This window comes from Thamnophis elegans, chromosome 2, assembly GCF_009769535.1.
Source record: "Thamnophis elegans isolate rThaEle1 chromosome 2, rThaEle1.pri, whole genome shotgun sequence".
NCBI classification, from domain to species: Eukaryota; Metazoa; Chordata; class Lepidosauria; order Squamata; family Colubridae; genus Thamnophis; species Thamnophis elegans.
The window spans coordinates 138715342-138739666 of NC_045542.1; the positions used below are offsets into that span (position 1 = coordinate 138715342).

The following is a 24325-nucleotide window of genomic DNA, read 5'->3' on the forward strand; positions in this document are numbered from 1 at the left end:
CGGTGGCTCCTGCAGGGAGAGCTGGGCCCGCACATGTTGAGGCTAGGAGACATGCCTGCTGGGAGTGGAACAGGCGCTTGCACAATCCACTTCTCCAGCCCGGCAGAGTGCCATGTACTGACTTAGGGGGTATCCCTAATGTGCCAAGCCGTGGGAGCTAGGGAGCTTGGCGCCTTAGGGATACCCCCTAGGTCAGTGAATGGTGCTCTGCCTGGCTGGAGAGGGGATTGCTGGGCAGTTGCTCATGAGCTTGGTCACCTCATGGCTGCTTCGCCACTGAGGCTGTACCCGGCTCTTTGGGAGCCAGTTTGCAAGGGAGCAGCTGGCTGGCAACCCCAAAACAATAAATCCTCCCCTATAATAAGCCCAAGGCCATATTTTGTAAGTAAAAGAAAATAAGACCCTGTTATATTTTCGTGGAAACACGGTAGAAGTGGCACTTGACTATATATCAGTTCCAAATGTCAGATAACTGGTCAGCCAAAGAGCCATACATATAGGACATCCTGGCATTTTGCTGCAGAACATAACAAAACATGTTAAATATTTTTGGAACAACAGCTTAGCTTTTTTGTAGCCGTTCCAAATGTCTTTCTTTTAAAAAAAAATCTTCGGTTTCAATATGAGCTCAGTTTCTTTTATAGAAAGCATTATATATATATATATATATATATATATATATATATATATATATATATATATATATATATATATATATATATATATACACACATACATACATACATACATACATACATACATACATACATACATATATATATATATATATATATATATATATATATAACCCATTTGTGATTTGAGATGACTGAACAGCTAATAATAAGTAATTTCTTCATTGTAGCATGTATTCCAAAATTGCATGGAACATGGAAAACATTTTAGTAAATCTAAATTTACTAAGGAGGAATATTAACATTTGAACCAAAACCTGACTGTTACTAGCTAGTGAGTATATATCATAAAATTTCTAAAATAAAATATTGAGCTTTAAAAACACTTTAAAAAATGGGACCTCAAACCCGCTATGTTTTTGTTTGAAAAGTTGTTTCAAGCTTAGTTCTACAAAAGCTTCAGTATTATAGCTTTCTATGGAAATGGCATTCTGCAAGCAAAATTGGGATACTATAGAAACAATCTCTCAGAAGGAAGAAAATGTTATTAAGACCTTCGTGACCAAAGACCGACACCTGTCCGTATCCCATTGCAAATCATTCATCTTGAATATTAACCAACATCAGCAGGAGTTTGAATGGCAAGCAGACTTCAGATTCACCTCTGGAAGGGATTGTACATACCTGAGTAGCCTCAAGGATAAAGTCATGGATGATGATCTGCTCCTCATTAGAGAGGCACAGCTGGTCCTTGCTGATAAGGGTGACTGTAAATGCCTCGCAGTTCATGGATTCTTCCCGACTTGGCCAGTACACAAACTCATCTTCTGCCTGAAGACAATTGAATCAAATGGAAAAGACATTTTGAATATATTGCTTTAATCTTGAAACAGGTAGAATTCACCAGCTCAAAACTTCATTTAATAAGCAAGACCTCAAACTAATTTTCTGCAAAACCCTTCTCTTAAAAAAACAACAACAACATACTGTTCTTCATCACAGCAAATCTTAACCTGTAATTGGTTGCATGGAGAGATGCTTATTTTACAATATTTATAGGGTCCACATTTAAATGGGTAACAATTTCCCAGAAATACAGTTATATAATTGTATTATTCCATAATGTCATATGCCAGGTATAGTTGTAAAATACAATTATCTTATTTGTTTTCTATCTATAAAGCCATTTAGGTGGTGTTTCAAAAATTTAAGTAGTTTTGAAAACAATATTTTCACGTAAAACATCAGTAAATATTCCTTATTGCTGCTTAATATGTAATATCAATTACATATGCTATACCAGTGATGGTGAACCTTTTAGAGACCCAGTGCCCAAACTGCAACCCAAAACCCACTTATTTATCCCAAAGTGCCAACATGGCAATTTAACCTGAATATTGAGGTTTTACTATCTAAAATAATGATAAACATGGGAGAGTTGAGCTAATTGTTCTAAGAAAAATATGATAAATGCACTTTTATGCACTTCATTTTTCTCTGCTTTTGAAATATTACATTTAGCAACAATGAAAAAAAAACCTTTTGTAATATCATTTCTCTTTCCCTTCTCCTCTCTCTTTCCTTTTCCCCTCTCTCTGCCTTGCTGTTTCTCTCTGTGTCTCTTTCCTTCCCTCTCTCTCTCCTCTCTGCTTTCTCTTTTCCCTCTCTCTCTGTTTCTCTCCCCTCTCTCTCCCTCCCCTTCTCTTTCCCTCCCTCCCTTTCTTTCCCTTTAACGCCCTCTTTCTCTTTCCATCCCACCTCTCTCTTTCCCTCCCTCTCACTCTTTCCCTTTCCCTCCCCTTCTCTCTCTCTCTGCCTCTGTTTCTCTCTCTCTTCCCTCGCTTTCCCTCTCTCTCTCCCCCTGGGGAAGGAAAGGAACCGCTGAAGTGGTGCTGGGTGGTAGGAATCCGATGTCTGGAGGCCAACGAGCCCAGGACCAGCGCACCCATGCTCAGCTTGTCGGGTGAGAGGCAAAGCCCAGCTGGCCAGCGGGGCATCCCAACACAGGCAGCTCTACAGAAAAAGCAATCGGGAGGCAAGAGTGAGCCCACACTGATGCAGGGTCACATTGTGGTTCCATGTCGTAATGGACTCCAGGATGAGGAGGGGACCCCGTCTCCCCCATTCTGAAGTGTGCTAAATTTCACTGTGCTTCACAAGGGGCAGGCCATGGAGGCAGGAACAGGAAATGGACTGCCACAAAGGTGGAATGCTGTTTCGCGCATATTTTTTTTTAGTCCTGCAAATGATACTGAGAAACACGATGGAGCTGGGATGGGGTGACGGCGCGCGTGCTCACAGAGATGGTTCTGCATGCCATAGGTTTGCCACCACGGTGCTCTACTGTTGCCGGAAGATGTAGAAATTTTCCTGTCCTTAGCTATCTTTTCCCCAGGTGCTCTCAAACCTCTTTGCATAATCGGGATTACAAAATTGTATTGTCTGGCTATAATTTTCTTAGAAATTGAGGAAGAAGCAGGTAAATAATCTGGTTGTTTCTTATTGTGTTACCATACGAATATGCAGCATATGAAATGAAATGACTTACGAAACTCTGGTTATCTGGAAGCATGACAATGATCTGTGCGTTGTGATCCCAGATCATTCTCCAGAAGTCTTTAGTTGTATGTGGCAGGGGATGCTGTGTTATGATGAACTCATTACTCCGATAATAGCCCTTTAAAAGAAACAAACAACAATTTTTTCATGAATGGAACAGTTTGGAAACATTACACACCTTGGGTGAAGACAAAATAATTAAATGGCTAAATTTTAATGAGTTAATTCATCTGAATAACAATACTGAAGAACATTATATATTATTTTACTTGTATTTTTGTTTTGTTTGTAGAGATTTTGTAATGTTTTATATGGATTGTTCTTAGCCACATATGATCAGTCAGTCAATGAGTTTCAGTCTCTCATTCTCTCTCTCTTTCTGCCATATAAACTTTTAAAATAAACTTTAAAGAAAATTATAAACGTGTATCCTTAATTGTATGGATTCTACCAAAAATTATAATTTTCAGAATACATGCTAACATAATCAGCTGTACTTTAAAGAAATAAATAAGTGAACTGTTGTTTTCAAATAAAAACAATATTTATTTTTTATTGTACTTTGATTATTTGACAATAATTATTTGATAGTAAGGACAATATTTTGATTGTCATTTAGAATGTTTTACATATTCCTGCACTATAATGTTTTGCTTATGTATCACTTGGTTTTCAATGTGGCTTCATTTTAATAACTCTAAGCAGCTTAAAATGAGATTGCACAGATGTTGAACAATAATGCAAAATACAGGCTAACATATTAGCCTGGCATAATTTATTCTTCTTGAACATGCAACCAATTCCTGTTGGGTTGAACATAACTGTTTAACTACTGTCCAGCCTTCCTTTCCAAGGGGGCATAGGACAGACTGTCTTAATTTTTAATTTATGCAAACTATTTTTTAATTGTATGCAGAAATCTATAATGCTCTAATGCTCAATACAGATATCTTATTAAACAAAGGTAATGTAATTTTTAACAAGACAGAACAATCTGTAGAGACAGAACAATTGAATATTTTTATAGATTTACTCAAACGTAAATTGTTATTATCTTACCATGATATACGAGGCATTAATGTAATCAGTTCCCTTCATGCCAGGTAATGGTGCTAGTCCTACCCTTGCTCGCTCAGCTGCAGCATCAAACAAATAAATCATATGTCAAATAGATCTTAATCATCACAGTAGGATTATTTTAACAAAATCTAGTTTTCTCAAGATCTGATTTGGATTATAAAATAGCACAGATTATTAAATGGATAAAAAATTCACATGAAAAGATAATTTCTGAAATAAAATGTTACTTGTACTGTGTTCTGGTGTCAAAGCCACCCAATGGAAACTAACTAACTCCATGAACCTCACTGAAAACAAGGATTTTCAAACATTTTCAGGCTGTGGAATCAGTTTAAAAAAATCCAGACTCTCTGTTGCCCTCCTCATAGACGTACATACACAGCATTATCATCAGCACAAACAACCCCACCCTTTCCACTATACCTCAAAAGAACAACAACCTTGTCCATGTTCAACTGGACTTTTATTTACCCTGGAAACGTTTTCAGGAAACTGTATGTAGACCAACTCTAGAAGACTGTGCCTCTTTATTAGAAGGCTTTTAGAATTTATGAAAATCATTAACAGTTCTTCATGCAAAGACCAGTGTAACTGAATTATGCTACAGTACAAGTGTTCCAGAGCGATTATATTTTGGTTAAAACCGACAGTATTTTGCCAAGCCAACTTTTAATCAGGCATCTCAAATTCAAGTATTGGTGTTTGGCCTGTATGCAGGTTAGCAGAAGAGTTCTAGTCAACCTTGACTCTGGAATGTAAAGCAATTGAATTCATTCCCTGTCCCGCTTAAAGCAAATATACTTTAACAGTTAGCAGAATAAATTTATGCAGAGCAAGAATCAAATTCAAAGATGAGATCTTACATGGCACTACTGATGAGTTTCTGTTCTTCTCTTTGTTGCAATCTTTTTGGGCACTAAAGCATTCTATGTATTTTGCATTGCATTGCATAACCAGCTGCAAAATTTAAACAGAAAAGGAACAAGATTAATTCTTGATCAGTCTTTTAAAACATAAACCTGCATTATACTTTTCTATTTTGGGGAGGAAAATAATGCTTAGAAAACCAAAAAACATATTGTCATTGTTAAAGAATTCAGAATACTAAAAAGAATCAAATACCCTGCATTAAAATTATTTATATAAATATTTATTGGTTCCTACCTACATAATTCTCATTTTTAAATAAATAACATTCTATTTCATCTTAGTTTGACAAGTTCACTTTAGCTTTTCCTGAAGATATAAAGTGAAAACATGTACAACAAAAACATCACCCTTGAAAGTAAAACCTTTTATTTTGTAAAACATTAAACAAAGCTCTGCTTGACTAATTTTTCCTCCTACTTACTGGGAATCTTAAACATTGCAATTAATATCAACTTATTTAGGATACCAATAAAGGAGAATATTTGTAGCTCAGGATTGAAATGACCCCCTTCTACCTTACTTAGGATAATTTATTTCGTTTGCCAGATAAATTTTGTAATTTATCCATTGTGCAAAATGAACAGTTGTGACAAATTTGTGGAACACTTTGCATTTAAAGCCCCTTGCAATTCCAGTTTTGATTCCACAGCTGACTGATCTGATAAATACATTTGGTATTTTCAAATTCTGTGAAGATATGGATAAGATCATTGGATAGGTGAAATTATATCTATGCCTAAATCTTATCTTGTAGGCACTTTTAGGTAGCCAGTATTTGTTGCAAATGAAGTGACTGTGAAACTCTTTGTTTTTAAAAAAGTATCTTTATACTTGCAATACTGTACAGGTAGACCTCACGTAATGACTGCCCTGTTTAATAATTGTTTGAGTTATGACTGCCTGAAAAACCAATTTTATGGCCAAATGTCACATGATGGACATTTGACTACTTTGCAATTGACAGGCATTCCCATGGTCATGGGATTGCCATTTGTGGACTTCACAACCAGCAGTCAATAGAGAAGCTGGTGGTAAAATTGCAAGCTGCAATCACATGATGTCTTGCTTAATGATCAAATGGGAAGATACATTGTAAGCATGTCATTGTCATGTGATGCTTCACTCAGAGACAGCTTCGCTGAGCAATGGAATTGCCAATCCCAATTATGGTCTTTAAGCACGGGCTATCTATTTCATTCCATTGGTAGGAAGAAGGCATGCTATGTTACCCCCAGAGCTCCAAAGATGACAGCAGAAGAGCAAAAGAATGATGTTTACGATGACGTGCCATTTTTGGATAAAATAAGACATTGTATTGATTATGTTAAGTATTTGAGAAGTTTAATGTAACTTATTTTAGTTAATAACATTGCAAACACAAAGCAAATTCTACCTTTCTCCCCCTTGCTATCAGCTTCAGTTTCCTGAAAATATATTTTAAAGATCCCCTCTACCTTATGCTAGTATAGACTCCTAATTTTTTGATTAACATATCTAGTTTTAATTTTAGATTTAATCCTCTAAGGGAGGAAAATATCACTATGAGAGCATAACAGAGAGCATTATCGTAGAGCAGATTCTGCAAGGCTGAACCATGACATAAAGATATGATCAATCCTACCATTGCAATTGTCTCGAAGTACTTGAATAACCTAAGTATCAACACCGTTAGGAGGGAAGCTGTAACAGTGAAAACCATTCAAAACTAAGATTGACAAATCATGTAGGTATATTGGAACACAGTGGCTTGTGTAGTTAGGACACTGGGTTGGAAGTTAGCAAGTCCATGTTTGAGACGCTACTGCTGACATGGGGTGGGGTGAGCACCCATCCTTCGCTCCAAATCCTGCAGGGTCATGAAAGAGGTCCCTAACTCGGTGTCCCCCAGGCAACGTTGATATCACGAGCTAATCCTTTCAATCCAGAAGTGTTTTAGTGCTTCTGACACAAGTGCGATGCAATGTAGGTATAAACCTGAAATACTCTGATCAAGATCCATGCAGTGAATGTCAAAATTTACCTTGAACTGTTTCTCTAGTCGAGTCTTGCCTCCAATGCCAGGTATGAGAATGCTGTTGACATAGCTATGTAGCTGATTGGCAGAAACTTCAGTCTCTTTCCCGAGAATGGCTTCCAACAAGGCATCATGAATGAAAACGTACTGCTCCTAAAGAAAACAAAGAGAGATGGGCATGTATGGACTCTGTTCTGAATGAAATACAAGTACTTTTGAGTCATGCAAGACAGGATATTTGCAACAGCCTTGGACCAAATATTACCTACATAGCTTTGATGGTTCTATTTCCGGAGCATTTTTCCTTTTGTTTTTCTCCTCTGCTTGTTTATTACCCATTTCCCCAACATCTGTAATATTTCTTCCATTGTGTCTAATCTAAATCGCCTCTCTCTGTTTACTTTGATCAAACTAAAATAGCGTTATGAGTTTTAAAAAAGTGGAATTATGAGATGACTTCCATCAACCTTTTTCTCTAACCTTTCTAAAATGGTTGTGCAAATAATGCTAATAGAGCCAATCTTGACAATATTGAAATTTTTGAAATTTGGGGTCTGTATACTGTTCCCCCCTCCCTCGACTTCATCCTAAACAATTTATTAAGCACTTAGTTTATTCTGACTTTTACATACAAGTCAAATGATGACTAAAGTTGGAATTCAAAATTCTGTTCCTAAACAATGCAGTTGTTAATGCAGCCTGAATTTATGACCATGATTACCGTGGTTGTTAAATGAATCGCTGCAATTAACGGAATCTCATGGTGGTTAAGGGATTCTGGCTTCACCCATTGATTTTGCTTGTTGGAAGCCATCTGGAAAGGTTTCAAATGCCGATCATAAGTCATTGGGATGCTGCAACCCTTGTAAATATATGCTGGTTGCCAAGCACCCACATTTTGATTTCATGACTGCAGGGAAGTTTTAATGGTTTAAAGTGTGCGAACCAGTCATCAGTCACTTTTTTCAGTCCAGTTGTAAGTTTAAATGATTACTAAATGAATGGTTGTAAGTCAAGGACTTCCTGTACATGAAAAACATATGTCTGAATATACTCATTCATAAGTAAGGATGAGTATATCTATGTGGTCACTAAGAATCAACATTGACTTGATGGTACATATTGCTTCTTTATATATACTTGCAAAACAAACAGACCACACCCAAGAAATTTAATCTGGAAACTTTGTTATTTTAGTAGTAAATGCAGTAATCAAACTTCATTTAAAAACATTTAGTTGATAGCAACTGACTGCAGGAATCACAATGACTACATTTCTGATTCTTACCTCCGTCTGGACGAGGTAGTTGCGCTGTGTCCTGATGTGTTTCAGGAAACCCAAGACATTAACTGTGCTTTTGTCTTTTATTTGTTGCAGCATGCTGTCTATTACAATGTAGGTACCAGTCCTGCCAACACCAGCACTAAAACCCCAATCAAAAGAAAAGAAATAAAGCGGTAGAAAACATAATTAAATATTAAGAAAGAATACCTTGACGCTAATACTAATTTTCATAACAACCATGGAAGTGCTGTAAGCAATGTTCAACCTGAATGTCTTCAAATGGAATAGGATATGGCTCGGGATGCTGGGGGTAGTCCCAAAATTGGCATCTCGGTATATGTTTTGGTGATGAAACCAAGTTCTCTGGGGAATTTTGACAAAATGCCTCAAGGTATCCTAAGTTTATATCCTTTAGAGATCTCATTGCCAGCACCTCAAATGATACATGTAAATGGTTCTAGTATAAATTGTATTACTTCAACCAATAAACCTCTCTGTGGTTGATTAAATGTTTGCTTTGCCAGAAGGACTTCAAGATTTTTCTTTGAAGATAAAAATGTCTTGTGTTTTCTTTCTCTTTCTCTTATGTTCAACTGTCAAGTGCCTCTCTCTTCCTTTATCTTTCTTCTTTAAGATCTTTCTTTGCATGCTAACAAAACACTCTTTCATCACAGCCTTCGCCTCACATTTAGGGATCTTCCTATGTCACAGTGTGTATTAATGTGATTTTCAGGGAGGAACTAGCTTCGCAGAGGGAATATATGGAAGCTATTTCCCCGCTAGTGAAATACTCAGGATGATTCAAATCTGCTTTCCAATTGTTCTATGATTACCGAGTTTCAATTTTTAGATCAGGTTTTTGGGAATGCTTACAATTATTTAATTTCAAAGCTGACTTCATGGGAAAGCTTAGTTTGCAAATCAGTTAGAAACCAATTATAGTAGTACAGCAACTTCAGAATGAATGACACTTGGAACCGTGTTCTGTAATTTACCCTTTTTTATATATCAAACATTTTCACTGTATATCATAACATCCTTTTCAATTCAGGAGAATGAATTTTACCAAATGAAGCATGCAGAAAAATTTTGAGTTCAAGTACTGATGATAAACCTTTTCAGATGGTTTCTGTTTTCCCATTTAGAAGAAAAAATTTGTATGCTAATACCTACACCAGGAAACCCAAACTATTTTTGGCAATCAGGATACATTAAAAAAATCTCATGAATGGAAATATACCCATTTCCCTGACAACATGTTTTTTGTTTAGCTTTATGCCTACTTGTGACACAGTGTTTTTCAGTATTGTTTTTCTAGAATAATTTAAGTTAGTAAAAAAACAAAAATCCAGAACCAGATGACATCATAAGTATGATAGTTACTTGGTTTAATCCTAGCTTCCATGAATGAGCTTGGAAAAATAATATAGTGTCTCAGACTCAACTCTCTCTGTAATATGTATTTTTTGTTACTGTGGTGAGTGTAGCTATTTATTTTGGTATCAAATGCCATCATTGTCATGATGTTGCTTAATGCATTTAGATTCATTGTAATTTGTAAAAAAAAAGTCAGCCGTTAAAAGAACAGCTGATGGACATATAGACTTGAATTTTTTATTGGCAAAGTGTGATTGGATACACAAGGAATTTGTCTTTGGTGCATATACTCTCAGTGTACATAAAGAAAAATAAAATATAGTACAATAATCAAGAATGATAAAACACACACATAGTGATAGTCATAGGTTACTAATAAGCAATCAAATTATACTAGAAAACAAATAAAACAATATAAATTTTATAGATACAAGCAACATGATTATAGTCATAAGTGGGAAGAGATAGGTACTAGGAAGGAAGAGAAGAATGATAGTAATATAGTTTTAGTAGGTAATATGACAGTAGTGAGGGAATTATTTGTTTAGCAGAGTGATGGCATTCGGGAAAAAACTGTCCTGGTGTCTAGTTGTTCTGGTGTGCAGTGCCTTATAGCGTCGTTTTGAGGGTAGAAGTTGGATAGAATAGAATAGAATAGAATAGAATAGTTACACTAGGGGTGTCAAACTAGCAGCCTGTGGGCCAGATGTGTCACATGCATGCCATGCCCACCCCAGTTCCATGAAGACAAAAATGTCACTATACATCACATGACATCATGTGACGTGACGAGTTTGACATCTGTGATCAACAAGAATGGACTGACAATGTCCAAACATACCTGCAATGTACAATTACTGGACCCATCTCAGCAGTTCTGGCTGCAGAGGATCTTCTCACAAACGTCAGCACGGGAAGTGCATATTCAGGTACTCCCATGTCAGGCCACTGTGTGTAATGGTACTGAATGACTGTCCTTTCGTTTTGACGTCCTTTGGGATTCCCCTTTTGATCCAGAAGTCATGAAACATACAAGAAGAAAATATTAATATTAATTAACATCAAGGTTTCCTTGTGCTCACATTTTTTCCTTTTCTGTTCAGTTCTCTCTTGGACACACTAGAGCAGAATAAACTCAATGGTGCTTTAATTTAAGGATTTTATGTGAAAAAGGCCTGTAAAATCTAATATAACACTATTATCTAACAATTGAGATATACTTTGCTTTACAAGGCAACCTTCATAATTTTGCATTATTGGACTAACATATCAGTTTATAAGAGATAGTTCAAATTAAGTTCTTACAGCCTGACATGAATTGAAAACTATCCTCCAAAATGCAACTTAGTAAGATAAAATTGATCTATGTCTTTCAAGTTCATAGCCGTATTTCACTTGAATTTAAGAGTAGTAAAAATTGGCCCTCCCAAAGTTACTGGACTACAATCTCTGTAATCCTTGACTATAATGATTGGACAGATAGGAAATATATGTAAACTATTTGGCAATTTGTATACATTTTTAAAATCTTACAAAACTCTTGTTTTGTTTAATTTGCTTATTTTTGATGCTGAGCCTACTCAGAAAACCATTACAGTAATTTATGATGCCTAATATAAATTCCTTGTTCAACAGTGTCAAATTTGAAAAAAAAAAGATGTTGATGAACTATTTTCTTTTTCATTCACTTGTAATTTCAATTATTGTACTCATTTCACTCAGCCATTAAACATCCTTAACTTCCCAAGCCTTGTCAAATTGTAAAGACATAGAATTTGATTTTCTGCTATGCGCATTGCATTGTTCTTGGTTTTCTGGCCCTTTCTGCTTTGTTGTACACTGTAGAGTGTCTTGCGATCACAACAATCTTCGAATAGTGTATGTATGAATGAATGAGTCACACTCAGTAACAACATCCCAAATGGGCATTTATTTTTGAACCAATGGAGGGTAATGATATTGCTCACTTTTTTCATTTTTGCGTTCCTGACTGTGAAGCGGCGGACAGTGTAACAAGCATGTACTTTTGTGCTCTTCAGTGTGACAATGATGTGGCCATATTCCTCACTGTTTTCCATTGGCCAATATTGGTCGCATTTTCTCTGAGGAAAGAAGAACAATGTAAAATGTTAAAAGTCTGTGTGATGCCAGAGGACACTGAATTAAGGAGAATCCAATCAGAGATCTGGCTGAATAACAGAGCTATATTTCTCTTTTTAGTTGTTCTGGAAAAACTGCTTAGTATGTTTTTTTAATCCTTTGTTAAGAATTGTATTTTTATGGATAGGTTATTACATGTAACAATTTTTAGGACGTTATTTGTGAAGTATTGTTTATAATCTAATATATATATAGAGAGAGAGATTATCTGATACACTTTTACACAATTCATCAGTCCTGATGAATTAAATTTTTGTTAATGCCTTATATATTTTGTCATTTATCTGGCTTTTATTTGTTCTAGTCTTAGTTGCATGTTGCTTTCCAATGCTACTATGAATTGTTTTGATTATAATTTTTGTGGAATGATAGCGTATATATAAAAATGTCTGGAATTGAACTGGAATGTACCAATTTCAAACTTAGTTCTCTACGTCTTATTTTTCATGAGCTACAAAAATTTTGGAAGTGGTTTTTTAAATTTATTTTTCTAGCAGCAACCCAGTTCAGTCAATGTTAGCTAATGAATCTTATTTTTTTGCCCCATTGTTCTTTTAAGACAGAGATCTCCAACGCCTGAGCTGTGGCCCACTACTGGACTGCAGCCAGTTTGGAACCAGTCCTGCAAGTGGCGAGTGAGTGAGTGTGTATGCGCAGTTCCATTTGCATACCTAGCAGACACTCATGCTTGTGTGCACAGCTCCATGTGTGAGTGGCAGATGTGCATGCTTGCGTGTGTAGCTCCAAGGAGTTGCATGCATGAGCACATGCGCCTGACCCTTGCATGGAACCCTCTCCTCTCCCCCCTTCTGCTGGTCCGCCTAGGAGCTCCTAGCAAATGGTGTTAGTTATATTAATTAAATACTGTACTATGGAGGAAACAAATTACTTTCATATCATTTCTGTTATAGGTTACCCATAGCAGAAATGAGATCTGCTTCATATACCCTGTTTCCTCAAAAACAAGACCTTCCTGGATAATAAGCCCAATCAGGCTTTTGAGCGCATGTGCTAAAATAAGTCCTCCCCTAAAATAAGCCCTCTCCAAAAATATATCAACACAGCAGCAACCATGAGGTGATCATGCTTGCCACCTCCTGCACCACAAAAATAAGGCCTCCTCAAAAATAAGGCCAAGCACTTATTTTGGGGGTTCAAAAGAAAATAAACCTATCTTATTTTCAGGGAAACATGGTAGTGATTTGTTATTACATTTTATGTTACAATGAAACCAATGCAACTCCTTAACAAAACTGAAAAAAGATCACACATCTCACAGAATTTTCACAGAACTGAGAAAAATGTTATGGTAATAAATGTAGGCTATTCTGCTTACTCTTCCTTTTTCCACAAGATTTGTAATCATGATGATAATTCCAGTGTTTTGCTCCCAAATCATTCTCCAAAAATCTTCAAATGTTGACTTTAAAGGGCCCTGGGTGGCAATGTAGGCTTTCGCTTTGTTGTAACCCTTCAAAGGAAATCACAATAGTATGTAAGATAAAAGTATCTGTAATAGCAATCATATTAATAATGTATACCTCTCCGGAGCAGAGCTCTTTTCTACTGAACGTTTGAGGAGTTTGGAGTTTAAATTGAAAAATGAAAAGTTCTGCATGCATTAGGAGTTTCTGTTTCTTCTGAGGGACAAGATTTCTCAAGAGAGCTGAGGAAGTAACAAAACAACTCACATCAACATAATTGGCATTAATGTAGTCGCTGTGCTTTGAATCTTTTCCTGGTAAAGGTCTTAGTTTCACTCGACTATGATCATCTGCAGAAAAGAACAAGGAAAGTACACATTTAAGAAAGTAAGCCTGGCACATTTTTCTTTTTTCGTAGATGATTGACTAAGGAAAGAACTGAAAAGCCAATTCTCTCTCGTGTCAGTAAATGTTACCGAGGAATTGAATTGATCTAAAAATAAGTTGTTCAGCAAATAGCAAGCATTTTCTCAGTTGCTGATCAAAGTGTTTTGACTGTTTTCTTGGAACACCTGTTAATATCAAAGTTATTAATCAATTCGGGGTACAATGGAATGCCAAAGACAATCAGGTAAATAATTTGTTGAGATCAAATTAAGCTTCTGTTAACAAAAGTCACAGAAATGGGACATTTCAGTTCTAAAAAGTTGGAAATTTTCAGTGACAAACATGAGGAAAATGACTTTTATGAGACTGCATCAGAATTTTGGCAATGTTCTCGTTCAAAATTGATATTTATTTCAAATCATGGCAGGAAAAGTGAATATCTCCCTGGAGACCGGCTTAGTGCAGTTTAAAAAAATTCAATGTGTGCAGAGAAAAGGAATATGTGAGTAGAATTCTACTTATCAGTATTGAATCCTATCCTTTTAATGAATCTCCACTCTATTAAAGACTTTTTGGAAATTAGTATCACATTGGAAAAAATTAATCTAGAACACTGAGCTGTGAACTTCTTCGAGTCACTCTTCTAAACCAAATCTATATATTTTTAATGTCAAAAGATTGTCATTATCTATCTCAGAAAACTGGCCTGAAAGAAGGATATTATTCATTTTTTGAAATGTTATTATTTTATTTTAAGTATACTGATAGAAAGCCGGTTTGGTGCAATGATTAAAACATCAACCTGAAAACTGGGAGACTGAAACTGTAGTCTTATGCATGAAGCCAGCTGGGTGGCATTGGACCAGTCACTCTCTTTCAGCCCTAGGAAGGATGCAATGTCCAGCAACTTCCAAAAATCTTACCAAGAAAACTGCAAGAACTATTTCAGGCCATCATCAAGACTCAACAATGACTTGATCGTACAAAAAATAAGTATACTGATAAATTGGGGCATCATTACAAGATACACAGTTACTGTTGTTATTTATGACTTCTCTGAAGGCCATTATTACTCACATGCTAAAATGTTGATGTATCTGTTTTTGTGCTTGTTGTCGGGGTGATTGGAATGTTCAGCGGTGATGTTCATGTCGGATGTACAACGCTGCACTTCCTGTTAAGAAAACAAATTGAAAGGGCAGATAAATGCCAAAAATTTTGCAAACAGCTCATTCAGAACATAGTGAAATGCTGGGAGATAATTGATTTTTCCCCATGAGTATCCTTTCAGCAAAATACAATGTAAACATATTCCAGCAAGTTCTGTGAAAAATATTTTCTACTTCCAAGTAGCTGATGAAATCTACAGTGATTAAAATTCAGTCTAGTGCAAAATCCCGGGCATTGCTGTAACTATTTCTCTCATAACAACACCCAGAAAGGGGTTCATTGTAACTATAGGCCTTTTTTTGTGGCTAATCAGTTGTACAGAGCCAATAGGAAACAGTACAAGACACTATGAAATAAAAAGATGGATTGAACCAGATTTGTATCTCAGAAATATATATTTAGATAAAATATAATGGCTTTTCCATAGGGTTAAAAAAGATCAAACGTCTGCATAGCAAATACATATATACAGTAATACTCATCATGCTATTCCCTTTTGTGTTAAGGTTATAAAAAGGAAAATAGTAAGTAGTAGCAATGAAAAATTAAAATAGATAACAAAAGAAAAGTAGATCTACTTTATACCAATATGACACACTACACCAATATTGTTTAATCTTTACAATCCATTCTTTTTATCACTATAACCATGTACTGTTTCATACACCACTTTTGGTTCTTTTAACTGTACCTTTCAGTTTCTGAGAATCTTCTACTACACCTTGTCTTTCCTCATTCTCTCAGTTCTGATAATTAAATTCTCATTTATTCTCTGTATATGACCAGATTATCTCAGTGAACATCTTTGTATTGATGTCTTTTGTTTTCATTAAATCAACATTTAAACCGTACCCAATCATTTTGACTCTTGCATTTGTCTTATTACCCACAGTTCTTTTGCACCTGTTTATATGGCCCATTCTCTTGTAACATACAGTTATTGCGTAACCAATTTCCATATAACAAATATATAGTCTTCCACACAACTGTTTTGTTTCTTTTGATTGATATTAATTACTTGCAACAGAACACATATTGCCCACTAGCTTTCTACTAGATGTGCATATCTTGAACATTCTGCAGCCATTTTTATGTCTATAGGAAATACTTGATCACGATATCAGATTCACCTGCACACTCACTCACTGAATTCCTTCTATCAAATCTACTTTTGCTATATTACAATTGAGATTCATTGTTCTGCATGCAATCTAATATTTGCTCGAGATCATTCAGATTTCATCTACATTGCATATTAAAGTGTATGTGTGTATGTTTTACCACTTATCATCCATCCATCCATCCATCCATCCATCCATCCATCCATCCATCCATCCACAGATTTCGCTCCCTCCCTCTCAATCTAATCTATCTAATAATCTATCATTTACTTCTTCATATTTACAACACGTCTCTAATATCTTCTCACGTGTTTATACACAAGTTCATATATTCCATAACACTCCTTGTTTTATTCCCTGCCCAGTGTTGATCACTAAACACTCCATCTATTTTTTTCTTTTGTAAAAATTCATACTAACAAAACCTGTTGCAGCCTAGTGATTCTCTAGAGACTTAGTAGCCATGGTTAAGAGTCTTCCTTTAGTGGAGGGCAATTTTAGAATTCCTTTCTTGATAATAACCCAGGTCTCTGTCACAACTGAACTACACCTTGCCAAGACACAGTGTGGATCCAACTGGAGCCGAGGTGGCACAGTGATTAAATGCAGCACTGCAGGCTACTTCAGTACTGCAGTTCTGCAGTTCGGCTGTTCAAATCTCACCGGCTCAGGGTTGACTCAGTCTTCCATCCTTCCGAGGTGGGTAAAACGAGGACCCGGATTTTGGGGGGCAATATGCTGACTCTGTAAACTGCTTAGAGAGGGCTGAAAGCCCTATGAAGCGGTATATAAGTCTAACTGCTATTGCTATTGTTGAGTATTCATGAAACACAACAGACTTGGTGATTTTTAAAGAGCATATTTCCTTTGACAAAATGGTATTGTCCTTCATTCTGTTATAAGATTTCCTGCCCAATGTTACAAAGGCCATGAAGAAAGACAGCTTGTGGTTTATTTGTGAATACACAGATTTCAGTACTCATTGTGCATTCACACAGCTATACAACTTTCTCACAAGAGATAGTGCTTTGATACAATCATATAGTTGGAAGGAGTCAGTTTGGTCTCTGAATCCAATTACTTGGATTGCATCTAAATTAAATCATTTTAAGCAGATAGCTGACCTTTGTTTGAATACATCCAAAGAAGGGGAGCCCATAACCTGACTAATTAGTTCCCCTATTATAATGCTGCCACTGTTAGGTAGTTGCTTTCTATCATTCAATTGTAATTTGCTTTCCTATAATTTAAATCTAATATTCTGTATTCTGCAATCTGCAATCTTTCTTTGTGATGCCCTTTGCAGAACATATCTCAGTCATCTTTTGTCAAGCTTCCAATACATAATTTCTTCAATCTCTTGTCACAGCATTTGGCTTTTAGTCCTAGTAATAATTAATTAGCAGAAGTATGAAAATCACTATGGTACAGGGACAAAGATGATAAGAAAAGATTCCATTAGTGACATGACATATTCAAAGAAGTCTTACATAACATCTTAAAAGTTTTGGATAAAGAGTCAAAGCTGACTTTGGGATTCTTAGCTGTGAGGTCACAACAGAAATATGCTTAAGATTGCAGACTATGCAAACCGGGACACTAATTCCATCCAAAGAGAGAGGAAAGGTCTCGTCATCCACCCACCTGTCTTGTGCCCATCATTTTCCCTCCTGTATCCAAGTGCTTTATTTTATGTTCAGATGCAGTGGTTGCCATTCTTTTGATTGATTTTGCATGGAATAGGCATGTGTGTATTGTGAAAATTTGTATTGCTATTTTTAATTTTGTTAAATAATACCTCTCATTGCTACCAAGGGAATTTTTTGTTTCTGCATATCCTGAATCAATCTGTTCCCATCCCATGTGTGAATACTGATTCCCTTATCCATTGTAGACTAGGATTGCCCTTAGATACAGGCTAAGTGTAATCTTATAATTTAAAATGGGAAATGGGCAGCAAATAAACTTAATAATAACATTTGAAAAATGATATGAATTTGGACATCTAGGGGAGGAGTGTGGCATGCACATATCTACAGTTAGCAAGAGAAGTGTGATTGTTACAGGATCGCTCACATGAATACCTACATGTATGACAGTTATTGGTTTGATAGGTTATGCTGAGTTATATTTCTGTGTTACAACTATGGGGTATTATCAGGGCCATCTGGTACCCTCTTTCCTCTCCAGGTTACAAAGATGCCTACAGATACCTTAATCTTTATAAGTACCAAAACTTCAAAATAAGGGAAGTCATTAGTACAGCACAGCTGCTGCACAGAAAAATCAGAGCTAATTGCCAGAAGGAATTACCAAGAGAAATGTTAATAATATCCACCTTAAAATGGTGTTCAGGATTATATAGAAATGTCAGAAAGGACTGCCTTGCAAGTCAGAGCTCACTGCTGCCATGCAAATAATTCACCTATCTTCACTCTTTCTAACCCAATGGAATACGGGAAAGAAATTATGGCTGCAGGATTAGGACTCTGTTTATCTATTGGTTTGCCCATCAACAGGATGATACTTCTAATATGACCAAGTTTGGTTGTGTGGTAAGAAGACAACTAAAGAAACGCTGAGTTTAAAAATTGCCAGATTGGGCCAGGGGCTGTGGAAGAAAAAAAGATCCAGAAACATTTCTATAAGAGAGATAGTTGGGCATTAACTTGGAATATTGTCAAGTTCCCTGTTTAAAATTCCCTGGAGTGTATGGAACATACAAAAGTGTCAGACCCAATACAAAGCAAAAGCAGAAAGACATTTAGACTTGGATGCAACCTATTATTGTGTTACACTTAAGAAAATACAGATGCCTCAATGACTATTTCTGATAAAGGAGTTAAAAAGAATTCTAGACGCTATGATCTGGATGATTTCCTTCCCTTGCCATTCTTTCTAAACAAACAGAATATTAGAAAGCAATTCTGAAAGGGGCTTAGAACATTGAACATCCACAAATATAACTCTCCTAAAACTGAACAGAATTGTATTAACTTTGGTGTGGGAGGCAATCCTGGCAAAATACAGATTGGGGACTAGATCACATTAGGGCTTGCAATGAAAGAGATTCCTTAATGCATTTCTATGGACAATGCAGTTTTGCAGTGATTTGGAATATTGCCAGACCCTCCAATCTAAGCTCCCTGTCTTTTGTCATATGCCCCCATCTATCTTGCCTTCCTTTCCTTTCCCCTTTCCCTTTCCAGCATTATAGTAGTAGAGAAAGGACAATTATTTTGTTCCTTTTCCAGAAGGAATAAAAACCCTTCTATTCTTATTCCAACACAGAGAAATAAGAGGAGGCTGGACTAATTCTATTATGTAATTTCCCCATCAGATTGGAGGCAAAGTATGTGGAAATAGTGAAATATTTTAATTAGTATCAATTTAGACTGAGAATATGGAGAACAGAATTTTCATTAGGACTACAGAGAGGAGAATATAGATATTACATCATATACATTTTGTATAGGTCATTTGCCGTGTACATCTTTGGCCATGGATAATGTCATGAATAATTGAATAATAGTAAAATATTTAATTATATATAGAGGCTACATTTACGATGCATTCAAAAAACCCTATTTCTAGAGTGACTAAAACAGACACCCATTTATAACTCCTCTCTCTGTCTCTTCCCTATGGTTGTAAAATCCATATAAGTTGGTTCTAGTCTTTATTTTGTTAAATGAGAAAAAGAGAAAAGGGAATAGTATTTTATTCTCAACGCTTCCATCTTTAATAATCCAATTAAACTCAATAATAGAAAATTCAGAAAATACAGAAGCAATTACTTCTACTTAAATGAAAGAACTGCTTCCACAATTCAATTTTTACTCTTCACCATGAATTCCTATGTCACATTTTATATTAAAAAAAGGAATAAACTACAAAAACGGCATGTAATTTGTAATTGTCATTATTATTTATGTAGAACAATGTCAGTGTGCACAACATTTTATACAGCAAAATAAATAATCCTGTTCATGATTTTCAAGTTCCTTTTTGGTTGATCTACTATAGACATAAAAGTAGTTGCTTTATTATAAAACGGTCTATGGAAGCCATTTGATCCAAACCACTGAGGATTTAAAATTCCTTTAAAAAATAGCTCAATTCATCTTGGGAAAAACATTAAATATATGCCATGGAAGCACTACAATGTTATATAATGCTCAGAAAAATTACCAGTGTCTATTATTTTTCTGCAAGGCCATTCCAAGGTCAGGAACTTTAATTAACCTTTGCAATGCTTTAGAGGTAATGGCTCTCTTAATTCAGCTGAAGTCTCAGCTGGCTCATATTGGGCTAATAGAGTAGGTGACCTGGGAATAGATATCGGACACTGGAATGATAGAAGAACATGATGATGACTGATTTTCACAAAGGAATGTCTGATTTTACAAAAAATACTTAGAAAAACGTAAACTGGAAAAAAAATCTCAAGGACTTTTCAAATCTAAAAAGGTGTACTTTAGTATTCAATCTTTCAACAAAATATTCTGGTAGAAATGTTTAAGATTGGACAAATGTAAAGCACAAAATTTAGGCATGCTCATCTGGACATCTATTTTCTTATAGTATACTATAATTATAATCAGACTGTTTTGGTCAAATGTGTTTAGCTGGGTCTGACTAATGAGAAACTAGTGTCATATATTTATGTAATTATTTAATTTATGAGCAGCTTTGTGTTAAGACAATAACATGGGAATGGATATGGAAGAAGTGTGCATCGCTGAAATATTCCTTGTAAAAAGAATGGAGGCATGTCACATATTTGCCTGTGACCTTTGGTTTTGATATTCATTCAAATCAGAATCCAATTTATTATATTTCACTATCGAACCCCAGATAGACTCAGTGCAACTAGGAGTGAAATATAGCCAGACACAATGTGGTAATTAAAATCCAAACAGAGACGAATGAAAAACAACAAAAAATAAACACTCAGCTGACAATTAAAGTCAATCTTCAAAGGGCAACTTGAATAAAAAAATGTCTGCCTAATGGCAGAAGGATAGTAGGGAAACAGCTAGGCCATTTTAGGTCTTCAGGTTTTTGTTATCATCACACGGGACTCATATTGATGCTGCAGCACAGAGGCAGTAGTCCCTGATGCGCAGTGGTGGGTTTCAAAAAATTTTGGAACCTCTTCTGTAGGTGTGGCCTGCTTTCCGGGTCCACTGGTGAAACCTCTTCTAACCGGTTCGGTAGATTTGACGAACCGGTTCTACCGAATAGGTGCGAACTGGTAGGAACCCACCTCTGCTGATGCGAGACTGCTCATTTATTCTTGTTTAGTTTATTTAAATGAGTAAAAAAAGGTAATACATCGGGAAATTACTGGTAGAAAACTATAGATTGATAACATTTGTGGGGGGAGGGGGGAGATCATTTCCAGGACATACACTTTTATTAATTTTTGATTTGTGGTTTAGTTTACACACCTGGAAATATGTGAATTATTCAAACAATTCACACTGGGACTCTGAATTTTTATATTTGGAATGCTGTTCTGCAGTCAATATTCATGCTTCTGCAAAGAAGAAATTCAACTCATGCTTATTGGCAGTCATGGACCAGAATATAAATAATGAGATCTATCTTATCAAACCTATCAGTGTAACAGCTGAACTTATAAGATCTCTGTTCTATCAGACCAAAGCTCTATTAAGTCAACATTTCTTTTTCTGACAGCACTTAAACAGATGTGTGAAATGAGCAGCAGATTATTTCCCAGTACACAATTTTCAAGGATGCTTACCACTATAGAAGAAACAAAGACCCATCAGTCTTCTTTTTGACTCACTGAGGAATAGCTAATATATCGACAGAACAAACAGAGAGATATGAATATATAAGGAAACTATATTTTATTTTATTTTAGTTTTGGGGGATCGAAAAAGGCATCTTTCTCAGCAACAAAAAAGTTCCCTTTTTTGTTTTTTAAATTTTAAAAGTATTTTAAATAGAAAGGAAGTTGCCAATGTAACTGAATCCAGAGAGAAATAACATCAGAATTGCTACATGAAAGAATTGAAGCTAGAAAGGACTTCATCAATAGGTGGGATTTATATTGGTCATTAAGTCCTGTTATTCTGTTATTTCCCCTTGTCCAGAGAAATTATTAATCTGAATGTATGAAAACCTCTTTTAACGGAGGTTCATTGTTGAATCTCTCTTATAATAAGAAGTGTCAGCATTCCAAATATCATCCAGAATTAAGGCAGAGCTTTCCTCGAAGTTCCAATTTAATAAGAGAGGCATGTTGGTACATCTGTGGGAAACCCAAATCTGAAAACTTCCTGGGGTTCCCATCCAGTTGAAAGTTCATGATCTTGTCCCCACACCCACAAGTCCATCACATGGTCCAATCTTCCTCTGCTATGCTGACATTTCCACCCATCTAGTTCCGGTCAGGTGCAGAGGTGCGGAGACAAAGAATGACCTTGGGCTTCTAGAAAGGAATGTTTTATTTTGACAACAAAACATTCTGCAATTCTACTCCTTACTATTCCCCCTCCCAATTACCCCACTAATGAAACAGCATAGTAAAATGAGAGAGAGGGTGGCAGGCCAACTATCCTAAAAGGAATATGACTGCAGGCATGACAAGAAGTCACAATTCATCTTTCCGTGTCTCTCAGGGTTTTCTTGATGGACAACTTGTCATTTATCTAAAATATTTGGATATCTTGTCAATGTCTCATGAAAAAAAAACATTTTCAGCCACACAGAAAGGATAATAGGAATGGAACATTTTAAAACATATTTGCAGGAAAGACATCACATATAAATTTACTACTTTTTTTCAAGATATGACTATTTTCAGTGTGATCCCACTATTGAAAAATAGTGTAGAATATAGCAGTATAGACCACAGAAGTATGGAATTGGCTCTTGTTTCACAGGGATGCCTTTAAAACATCCAATTTAATTCTTCTTACAAATTCCTTTTAAGTTTATCATTACGATAGGCTTTGGGCTTGAAATTTCAATTATAAAATGTACTAACTTTCTCTTTGGTGGTAATTTGCAATTCAAAAATCCAGCCAGGCAAACAATCAAAGGCAGCATTGGTCAATAAACATATACTGAACAGTATTTCAGTATTGGGCATGTCCATTGTCCAAAGCACACAATGACTGTCTTCCTTTTCGTTAATGGCAGCAATTTCAGACACAGCTGAAGCGAAGTTTCCAGATGTGTAGCTGATTATTTTGAATAATTAAATGGTGTCAAAACCAGCTGTGATGAATTGGATTGGGGTCTCAATTCATAAATAATTGAGGAGATGGCCCTGCATTTGATCAGTCCTATCAACTCCTGCTCCCCTGAGGATAAATGTTTGTCCTGAATACCATCAACATTGTTAAATACTTCAATGTTCCTGTTCAGTCATCCAGCCAAGAGTCAATTTGACTAAATCACTTTTAACACCTTGCACAGCCTCAGTCCTCATGAATACAAAATGCTCATGAGTGGCACAATAGGATTTTCCTCCTATTATTGGGGTGGGGGGTTGTCAGTGTGTAAATTATGAGACAATGCAGCCAATACTTGAACAAGTAAGCAAAAACCTTCAGGAATATGCATGAAAGAACCAGGTTGAATACTCGCTGTCTTTTTTTGCACCAGTTTGAACGCGGAAATGCTCCTTATCAAACCAACAATTCTGTTAACAGTAGTTTATGTGTAAGTGTAGCTGCCTTTTATGATTTAATCACAGCCTTTTAACACCTGATTATTAAAATATGTTGAGCCCTGAAACCAGATTTCTCCCTCTGGTCCTGAGAGAGATGACACAACAGCTGCATGCTATTTTTGGCTGTGAGAACTCAAAAGATCCCTCCTTCTTGACAGCTATTTCAAAGCCCAATTGTGCTGAAAGGAACACAGAGTATTCACAATGGTTAATACTGGCTTTTGGGAAAACTGTGTTTGCTGATTAGAGCCTGAGTCTGTCACTGTCATTAAGCATGAAGCTGTGTTTATCTAAGCCACATGATTTTATAAACCCAGGGAGCACATGGAGTCAGATGAAGACACAGCTGCAGTAAGCACTTGTGTTTCAAAGCTGTAAATGTCTTCAGCATGCATGGCCTTGGTTCCGATTGCTGATGGTCAATCCCACATCACAGTTACCACATTACTGGTTTTCAATTATTCCAGGTTTT

The 24325-nt window shown here is 36.0% G+C and overlaps 1 protein-coding gene across 7 annotated transcripts in view; it reads right to left on the reverse strand.

Annotated features, from left to right (window-relative positions):
• Positions 1-24325, reverse strand: part of PTPRG (protein tyrosine phosphatase receptor type G) — a 731369-nt gene that overhangs the window by 14415 nt on the left and 692629 nt on the right. For all 7 annotated transcript variants that reach the window (XM_032209412.1, XM_032209411.1, XM_032209409.1 and 4 more), the window contains 11 exons: positions 14929-15025; positions 13732-13814; positions 13377-13511; positions 11848-11982; positions 10722-10885; positions 8507-8642; positions 7225-7371; positions 5138-5231; positions 4254-4330; positions 3184-3312; positions 1320-1466 (listed from right to left, as the gene is read on the reverse strand). In XM_032209412.1, coding sequence (XP_032065303.1) covers positions 1320-1466; positions 3184-3312; positions 4254-4330; positions 5138-5231; positions 7225-7371; positions 8507-8642; positions 10722-10885; positions 11848-11982; positions 13377-13511; positions 13732-13814; positions 14929-15025 — 1344 coding nt within the window. The remainder of the gene's footprint in view (positions 1-1319; positions 1467-3183; positions 3313-4253; positions 4331-5137; positions 5232-7224; positions 7372-8506; positions 8643-10721; positions 10886-11847; positions 11983-13376; positions 13512-13731; positions 13815-14928; positions 15026-24325) is intronic.